Below are 10,297 nucleotides of genomic sequence, written 5' to 3' on the forward strand. Positions count from 1 at the left end.
ATACTTTTGCTTTCTAATTCTACTCTCATGTCATTTCTGGGTCAATTTTGATTAATTTTTCTTCTCATTGTAGATGATATTTTATTGCTTATTCACATACCTGGTCATTTTTGTTTGAATGCCAGACATTGTGAATCTTACTTCATTATGTGTTAGATAGTCTTGTATTTTTAAAACTATTATTGAGCCTGTTCTTTTACCCAGTTAAGTTACTTTAAAGCAGTTTGGTCCTTTTGAGGCTTGCTTTTATGCTATATTAAATGGGACCAAGCAGCATTTATTCTAAGTCTACTATTCCCCACTACTGAAGCAATGTAATTCTGTGTACTCAATGTCCTGTGTATTATGAGGGTTTTTTAAAAAGTTTTCTGACAGGAACCCCACTTATTTCTGGCCTGTGTGAGCTCTGGAAATTGTTCTGCCTGTTCAGTTGTGTGGTCCTTTTTCCATCCTTGAGTAGTTTTCTTACAGCCATTCATTGGCCAGTAATCAGCTGAAGGCTCGAGGCATCCCTTGCATCTCTCTCTCTCTCTGTGTGTGTGTGTGTGTGTGTGTGTGTGTGTGTGTGTGTCTCACTCTGTCCTTTGAACTCTAGCTACTTTGACCTCTCCAAACCCCTCAGTATATTGAGATCGCTGGGCTCTGCGTAAGTTCTCACTCCTAATGCTGCCCTGGAAACTCTCCAGGCAGTGCCTGAAGCAAGCATAGGGCTGCATTCAGCTGCTTTCCATCTCTCAGGGGATCAGTGCTCTTTGCTGATTATTCTCCGATATATGGGAAATCACTGTTTCATGTATTTTTTCTTGTTTTTTAATTAAATTGGGAGGATAAATCTAATCCTTGTTACTCCATCCTTTCCAGACATTAAAAATTCAAATACTAGATTTTTACCCATGTGGTTCCATTGAGAATCCTGGAACTATGAAAAACTCTGCATTTCAACTCTGGAAGGAAAAGCAAGGACTGGGGTGATGGCCCCTGGGTTCTCCCAGCTCAGCCACATACAGCCTCAGTGCCCTTAGGAAGGTGCTTTGCCTCACTGGGGCCTCATCTACGCATGAAGACTAAGTATTACCCACGGGTTTCACCAGGTGCCCTATAGTCGAATGAAACCACACATACATAGGGAACGGGGAAATGTTAGCATTATATACTCTTCCCTGGGACTCCCAAGGGCTAGAGATTACAAATAAGCAAACTAAAGATAAAATGTTTTGTATTCAATGATGAATTACATATGTTTCCACAAATAGCTAACCTGAATTATCTGCCAAAATTTTCTAAGGAATCTTCTCTAAAAAAACTCTGTGTGAATTCATTTTGAGTATGAAATTGGCAGTAATCTCTCTGGTGTAGGTTATCCCTGGAAAAATACACAGGAAACTGGGTCACAGTTGTGGCCTCCAGGAGGAAACTGGTAGTGAGGACCAACCACCAGAAACAGCCTGATGTTTCACTGAACGTCTTTCCTAAAACTTAAAAATTGTTCCATGGGCTTGTGTCCTTATTAAACATATAAACTGAGCACCTAAGAATAATTTAGATAAATGTTTTTAAAGCCTGAAGCAGCCTTTAAGGATGCCTGCAGCCTTTAATGAATGTTTGCAGATCCACGTTCCTCTTAATGTAAAACGGATTAAGAGGAAAATAGATCTGCAACTATCCTCTCTTCCTTGTTGCCAGAAAACCCAACTTCCCCATGTAGTCTGTAACTTCTGGGAGTAAGAAAAGTTTCGTGGTTCATAATATCATTCCTGACATACTGACTGTGCCTAAACTTCAGTTTAAGACTTTGGGACCTGGTAAAATCTAAGTATCCCATAGGACATATATAAATTCATGTCATAATTATTCATTTCCTGTAACATTAATGTCAACAAGAGACTCATTTACTCAGCAATACCTGCTGAGCCTGCCAGGTGCTCGGCAGATATATGGGGGATTCTTATTTCCAAGAAATGAGACTGAGGGGTCAGGCCAGTCAACAGTAGTCATTATTCATGTGTTCACAAAATGCAGATGTACCAAACCGTATTTTTAAGGATTCCAGGTTGCACCTGCACGGAGTTTTGGGAGAACTAAAGAGAGGTGGGTCCTCCTGGCGTGCTTTGAGAGTAAGAAAAGTAAATAAAGGAAGAGGATTAGGGTTCTCTGTAGGGTGCCCCCCACTAGGAAATGTGCCTCCCAGGCTGGTGGCTGTTCCAAAGGGAGCCTCCCACCCAACAGCTGCAGAAGCCAGGGCCGGTTTGAGGGGACTTGGAGCCACTCCTGAACTGATTAGCCACTCACACTGCCTGCACCTCTTCCTGAGCAGCGGGGACCACACAGCATAGTCATTGGTAGAAAGGGCTGGCCAGGAAGAAAGGTGGGGGAAATTCAGTGTCTGTAAAACCTGTGTCCGGGTCCAAGGACCACGGCTCAAGTGACCATGAGTGTCAGATCCACAGAAGGGAGCCCTGCTCACCACCAGCAGTGGGGAGCCCTTAGGACACAGAGTGGACAGAATACTTCTATGCTAGTGTCTCCTAAGAGTGTAAAGAGAAAACACAGAGAAAGCATAAAGATGTAGGACTCCACTCATTGCTTGGGCACCAAGCCACACTTTCTGGGGCTTGCTGGAGGAAATGTTTTTGATGGCCTCGCCTGAGGCTGTGTCTCGAGAAGCCGCGGCACCTCACCCCGCTTGCTCTGTGCGTGGGTGCTGCTTTGCTCAGTGCTTACGGCTCCCTGAAGTTAAAGGAAAAGTGGAATCATGGCTTAATTATTTACAAAGCGTGATCATTGTACTTATTGTTTTCCCCACAGAAAAGAATTCAAAGAACACTCAGTATGAAAATCTATCCATTCTGGACCAAATCCTTCAAAATATTGGAAGATCTCCAGGTAGATTGGAAATAATAGATAAGTGTCTTCTCATTTTGGGATTCTTTTCCTGCTCAAGGGACAGGTGTGTCTCCGAGCAGCTCCAGGGAGAGCAGGTGAGCCCAGCCCCCAGGTGGACCCACCTGAGCTCCACAGGAGCCCCTGTCCGACCGTTGATGTGTGGACACCTGACCGGACAAGTCCAATTCAAGGAGTCGAGGCCCGTGTCAATGAGGGAGTGCTCTCCCTTTTCAGCTGAATGGAGGAGGGGACTAGTCCCCCTTTTCCCAAGAATAATCAGGACTCACAAGGCTGCCACCACCCACCTACTCAAGGGTCTCAACCACGTGATGACGGGAGCCTTCTCCCCCATGACAGGCCCAGGAAGGGCCCCCACACCCCCTTCAGGAGGCCCCCCACCCTCTCGTGGGGTGGGGACTCCCAGTCCAGCCCTTCTCCACTCCCTGTTCACACAGCTCCACCACTGTCCGCCTGCTAAGAGTTGGCCATGCAGATCCTGTGGCTTCTGTCCCTGGCCCCAGGCTTCTCCTAGGAGCTTTCCAGAACACCTGGGAGCCAGTCCTGGGTGAGGCTGACAGCCCTCTTGTCCTCCCGGTATCCCTGACTCACATGGCAGCCCAGTGTGCCCAGACCCTCCTCCCATACCCTGCAGCACTTGCCCGTCCACGCAGCCTGAGACCCTCCATCTGGAGCACATCACACCATGAATGCCAAGCTGCTGTCTGTGAATGCCAAAGACTTTGGCAAACGAGCCATTGCTGAGCCACATGGCTGGCTTTTCATAGCCCGAGCACAGAGCCAGACGTTGAGACCCTGTCGCCTTCACTCACCTCCACTGGTGCTTCCCAAGCACCCACTACGTGCCAGGCACTGTCCTAGGCTCTGGGGTTTCTCACATAAAACAGAGAGCCCTGCCTGGGAGCTCACCCACTAGAGGACGGTTAGGTGGACCTCCCCGTCCCCTCTTAAGGCATTGGGGTTCTGACTTTTCCATCCAGCCTGTCGGCTGCTGCTCCCAGCCCCTCACTGTCCACAAGCGTGGGAAGCCAGCCAGCTCGTCCTTTGTTAAAATGCCAAAGAGGACGGTCCTGGGAAACGTCGCTGGAGACCTCCCTGCTGCATGAGTTGTCATCGAGCACAGGCCAGGAGCTTCTCTGAAGTGGGGCCCCCAGCCCCCCATGTTCAGACTTTGCCAGGCCAGTGTCAGTCCCGGGACCACAAAACCCCAGGCCACAAGGTCTGCTCGTGCCCCCAGCAGCAGGGACCAGGCCAACACACGCGGTGTAGAAAGGGCAGTGAGCGGTCGTTCAAGCTACGGCCAATATCCCAGACTGTGCCACTGTCCAGGACAACCTCTGCTGCTTTAGATACAATTTCATGATTGACCTTGTCAAGATTCCAGTTCCCTGGGACCTGACTGTTCTGCAGGGAGAACCACAAATTCTCCTATAACACAGACAGCAAAAGACAGGGGCCTCTGCACTGATGAAGCTCCTGTACATCACCAGCACCTCTAGGTGTGGCCGTCGGCAACAGAAGCCCCGGAGGTGACAGTGGGGACTTCCAGAGCCCTGGCAATGTTGGACAGTGAAGAACCAGGAGTCCCCAACCTCCTGGTACTGACATCCCAGGAATGAGATCCACAGCCGGCCGCCATGAGGGGAGGAGGAGGAGGACCAGTCCAGCTCCGCCAGGCTTGGCGTTGTCGATGGGTTTTGAGGGAGAACGTGGGGGAAATGACACTGGACAGGGTGGCCCCGCGGGGAGAGCCAAAGGCAGCCTGACGCAGCCAGCGCCCCCACCCGGTCCTCCTGCCCCAGACACAACCGCAGGGCTCTCCCCTCCCTCCACAACTGAGGGCTTGGTTCCTCCTGTCCCCTGGTGTCCCTCGATCCTGCCAGTGCCCCCATCTCTCTCATACCACACACTGCCAGGCTCAAAATCTCCTCTTTCCACACAGGAAACATTTTCCGTAAAGAGCAGCAGAGGACCAGCGCACAGAGGAGGAGCCAAGGCAGTCAGTGAGGCCGCAGCCCCAGAGCCCCTGCGCAGGAGAGGAGCCTGCTAGAACCCCCACCCACCAGCCTCCGGAACAGGGCACTTGTGTGCACACGCCCACGTTCTCTGAACCATTCCGCATAAAGGAAAATAGTTTATTCACACGATCCCAATTGGAGTTGGTTTATTTAAGTGTTAAGCCAAAGGGTATGTGGGATTTGGGTTTTTTTTTAAAAAAAGAAGAAAACAAGAAACAAAAAAACATATCAAACCTGGAAATAAGAGCATCAGAATATTCTGTCTACAACTAACATAATCTCAGAGCTCATAAAGAATTCGTCCATGAGGAACAGAGACTACAAAGGCCTGAGAGTCTCTTCCCTACTGCCATGCCTTGCAAAACACACACGCACACATACGACACATGCACACACATAACGCATGCATACAAACACAACACATGCATACACAACACGCATGCACGTACAACACGTGCACACATACAACATGCAAGCACATACATGTGTATGCATACAACACACATGCAACATGCACACACATGCAGCGTACATGCACATCCAACACATATGCATGCAACATGTGCACACATACAATCCACGTGCATACAATACACGCATACATGCAACACACATGCAACACGCACACACACACAACACATGGGCACACACGAAGCCTCATTGCATCGGAATGTTTGCCAAGCTTGGGAATGCTGGCTGGGACTGTGTGTTATGGAAGGTGAAGGTTTGCTCCAGGTGGTGTGTGTGACCTACAGCATTACCTGGGGGTAGGGGCTGGGGGTGACCAGGACACATCTTGGGCAACTTTTCTTATCCAAACTGATTCTGACTGTGGAGGGGCTGCAACCTCTGCTGGATTCATTGAAGTGACCCGTCTGGAAAGATGTAGCACAAAATACGATTTTCCCATTTCTCTAGAAAGGCAGCCAGGCTTGGAGAAGCTCATGGATTGCGTTTGAGAACAATCCTGGACAGACGACTTCCATGCCCTTTGCACAGTTGAGCAGTGGATTGGTGTCCTTTCCATTAATAACACCATTTTCAAAGGCAGCTGGAAACGGAAGCAGACAATGCCATTGTACTTGTAGCTGCTGGCTGTGCTCTCTTCCTAAGAGATGCAAACGTCCTGTGCCCTCTTTCTATGGTGTCTCCAAAGCAACTGCAGAAGACTGAGGGTTTGGAATCAGAGAATGCTTGTATTGGAATGACCCTTTGAGGCCTTTCATGCAATCCCTCAATTCCAGATGAGGAAACCGAGGCAGCGAGGACATATGACTCACTAGTTACTCAGTAAGTCAGTGGCAAGGCAGGATGCAGTTATTTCTGATGCCCAGTGCTAACCTGTGTCTACTAAACCACGCTGCAGCCTCTCTATTAATACAGGGACAGCTCCGTGTAGTTCTCCTTTCTTTGTACACTTGTAGTTTTTATTTTTCTGTCTTGTGCATGGATCTCACAAAGCATTTTTAGTGAACTCTGTGGTTTATAAGTTGTTTCCATGCACAGTGGGCCACCGAGTCCTCACAGCAAGGCCAGGAGGCAGGCGTCGCCTCCACTCCACACGAGTGGGCCTGGGGCTCAGAGTTATTCAGTGGCTCACTCACTGCCACACCGTCACCTGGCCTGTTGCAGCCCTGACACCGTGCCCCAGGCCAGGCCTTTGCTGCTGGATGTTTTAATCGTCAATGGCATCATCGTTTTCCAAGCAGGGTCTTGCAGGGTTTGTCCCCCAGGAAACCTTGGCAGAGCAATGCTGACCCAGAGAAGACAAAACACATAAAGTGTCATTGATTTGACCACTCTCTCTCCTCTGTCCTGACCACATGAGATCCCTGATTACACAGTCTTCAAAAGCTAGAAGTTTGATGTATTAGTTTGATCACATCAAAATATTCCCTCTCTCAGGGATGGCACTGAAAACAGCCACGGGAACACGTTGGGTCTCCAGATTGATGATTGCTGTGCAGGGCTCAAGCACGCCCCGCTTGCTATATGGGACACACGCTTGCTGTTCCCAGGAGGCTTAAGACAGAGTCGGGAACTAAGCTGATGAGGAAAATCATCAATGTTAATATTGGCTACCCCAAGGCAAGTGATGAACTGGCTTACAGGGGTGTTAAAGATGTCCCTGTGAGGTGGAAGTGACCCCCACATGTACTAGGATGGGCATTCCAGGAAGAAAGTGTCCCAAAGGTGCCAGGGCAGGGGTGGGTGAGTGTTGGGGGGGCTCTGCCACCCAGGGTGGGAATTGTGGCCAGAGTGGTCCCCTATTATATGTTATGGGTGGGAGAAAATGGTGAAACATATTAATGTATGCTGTATGATTTCAGTTTTTTGAAATTTTTTGAGACTTGATTTAGGGCCAAACATACAGCCAATTTTGGTAAAAATTCCATTTGGAACTTGGGAGGATGGTGTATTCTGAAGTTTTGGGGGTGGGATCCCACAGAGTCAATCGGACCAAGTTTGTTAATTGTGTGGTTAAAATATCTCCTTACTCATTCCTCTTTGGTCATCCAGTATCAAAAGAGGTGTAAAAGATCCCCACTGTGAATGCAAGGGATTTATTTCTTTGGTTCTATTTTGTTTTGTATGTTTCAAAGCTATATTGCTAGGGTCCTACAGACTAAATTGTCTTTCTGGTGGATTTAAGCCTCTATTGTTATGAAATATTCCTCTTTATCTGTAATATTTCTTCTTGCCTTATATTCATTTTGTCTGATATTAACATAGCCACGCTAACTTTCTCTTGGTAAATGTTTGCATGGTATATCATTTTCCATCCTATAATGTTGTATTATATATATATATAGTAATATATATATAGTAATATATATATATAGTAATATATATAGTAATATATATAGTAATATATATAGTAATATATATATAGTAATATATATATAGTAATATATATAGTAATATATATAGTAATATATATAGTAATATATAGGAGTACATTTTTAGAAATCCAGTCCTTTTGTCTTTTAATTGGAATATTTCATCCTTTTCCATGAAATATAAGCAGTGCTAGAGCTGGGTTTGTATCTATGAAGCAACTATTTATTTTCTATTTGTCTCACATGCCTCATTTTTTTCTTCTTTCACTTTATTTGGATTAAGCAAGTTTTTTTAATTCCATTTTCCCCTCTATTAGATCATTATGTATTTTAATATTGTTTTAAAGGTTATATTAGAGACAACAATATATATCCTTGACTTACTATCACCTAAAATTAATACTTTTACCACTTCCTTTTCTCTTCTTTCACTTTATTTAGATTGAGCAAGCTTTTTTTTCATTCAATTTCCCCCTCTATTAGATCATGGATTATGTATTTTTAATATTATTTTAAAGGTTATATTACAGACTACTACAGTATGCATCTTGGACTTCCTATAACCTAAAATTAGCACTTTTACCATTTCCTAATAATGCAAGAATAGAAGAATACTTAACTCCACTTACCATTTTTTGCATTATTTTTGTCACAGATTTTAATTCTACATATATTTTAAATGCTTCAAAATATTATACTTAGTTCTATGCAGTTAATATTTGTTTCGGATTTATCCACATATTTACTCCTTTATTTGTTCTTCATTCTGTTATGCATTTTTAATGCTTCTGGCTAGCAGTACATTCCTGCCAACTAACTCCTTTTAGTATTTTAGTGTAGCCCTACTGGGAAAATCCTCAGTTTTTATTCGTCTGAAAATATCTTTACCTTCATGTTTTGAAGAATGTTTTCACTAGATGTAGGCTCTAGATTACCAGGTACTTTCTTTTCCATTGTCTTTTGACCTCCATCATTTCTCCTGGGGAATCTACTGTCGCTCTCTGTGTTATTACTGCTCCTTGGACAGTAATGTGTCTTTCTACCTCTGGCTAATGTTAATCATTTCTCTTTGCCTTTTCATTTCAGCATTTTTACAATGATATTCCTAGCTGTGTTTTCATTGCATTTATCCTGTCTGGGGTTTATGGTGATATTTGAACCCATGGCTTATTTCTTTAGTAAGTTCTGAAAAATTCTGTCTTTTCAAATATTCTGTGCCTTTTTTCTCTCTCTCTTCTCTCCTCCAATTATGCATGTTTGATGTTTGTGCTCTGTCCCACACTTTTCTTATACTCTTTTTTTCATTTTTTGTTCTCTTTTATTTCAATCTGAATATTTTCTCCTGACCTACATCCAGACCACTAAATCTCTCTTTAGCTTTGGATAATCATTTAATCATCATATTAAATTAATATTGTATTTTAATTAATTAAAAATTAAAATAATTAATTAAATTTTAATTACTACATCTTTTAATCCTGGAATTTCCATTTGGTTCTATGGATTCCACTTATCTGTGACGTTCACCATTGTCTCATCTGTTTTATGGATATATTAATCATAGTTATGCCTAATCTGTATTTGATACTCCAATATCTGTATTATCCAGAAGTCTGTTTCTATTGCCTGGATTATTGATATGATTGGTACTTTTTGATGGAATGCTGGACATCGTGTGATGAAAAACTAGAAACTCTGAAAGACATCTAGCTCTGGTAGCCAGTTAGAGTGAGGACAGATCATCTTAATTAAGTTGTTTTAATACTAGATTTGTCTTTGTAACACCTGGTCTATTTCTAGTTTTCCTTGTTCCTATGGGAATTCCAATTTAGAGCTCTGAGAATTTACCAGGGCCCTTCAAATGCAACTTTTATTTTTTACACTAGGAGACTGCTTGAAAACTCTTCAGCTCCTCAGCCTCTCTGCTACCACTTTCTGCTGACCTTCTCCCCAGCAGCACAGCTGAGGACTTAGGGAATGCTTTAGGGGGGACAAGCAGATTGGCTAGTTGGACTCACTACACTGAACAAGCCTTCTTTCTGGGATCTTAGCACCTGAAGCCCTGGCTGTGTAAGAAGCCCTTAACTCACATTTTTTCTTCCCAGCCCTGGGAGATTACTGAAAGCCTCCTAGCAACTGCTTTCTGCTGTGCTGCGCAACCTGTCTGTGATGCATAAGAATTAGCAAATGCCTCAAGGGGGTGATGAGCTCAGAATATAAAACTCACATCCGCAAATTTCCTTCTCTCTTAATCTTGACCACTCAAGTTCTGCCCGTCTTGGGAGTTTTTCAGTATACACATCTGCATTTTATCGAGGTTCTCCTATTGTTTTCAGTGAGGATGCGGCTGCTACTTATCCCAGAACCACATTTTAGAATCTTTAATCTAGAAACAGAGTTAATCAGCTACATCCTGACATCTACAAGGAAGACAGGATTTTGCCACAAAGAGGAAAAAACAGAGCTTCTGTACTTGGGGTCAGGGAGGGAACAGATCAAAACCACCTCAGAGGAAGGGGTGTGTGTGAGCAGTGGGGA

General features: G+C 44.6%; 1 protein-coding gene across 7 annotated transcripts in view; it reads left to right on the top strand.

Moving 5' to 3' along the window:
• SPACA7 (sperm acrosome associated 7) overlaps nucleotides 1–5,048 on the top strand; it is a 58,361-nt gene extending 53,313 nt beyond the window's left edge. For 4 of the 7 annotated variants that reach the window (XM_054665583.2, XM_054665584.2, XM_054665585.2 and 1 more), the window contains 2 exons: nucleotides 2,806–2,978; nucleotides 4,844–5,048. In XM_054665583.2, the coding sequence (XP_054521558.2) occupies nucleotides 2,806–2,978; nucleotides 4,844–4,951 (281 nt within the window). In that variant the 3' untranslated portion in view covers nucleotides 4,952–5,048. The remainder of the gene's footprint in view (nucleotides 1–2,805; nucleotides 2,979–4,843) is intronic. The other 3 variants (XM_016925569.4, XM_001141626.6, XM_063792360.1) reach the window with 1 other exon arrangement.
• The last annotated feature ends 5,249 nt before the right edge of the window (nucleotides 5,049–10,297 follow it).

This window comes from Pan troglodytes, chromosome 14, assembly GCF_028858775.2.
Source record: "Pan troglodytes isolate AG18354 chromosome 14, NHGRI_mPanTro3-v2.0_pri, whole genome shotgun sequence".
In the NCBI taxonomy this organism is placed as follows: Eukaryota; Metazoa; Chordata; class Mammalia; order Primates; family Hominidae; genus Pan; species Pan troglodytes.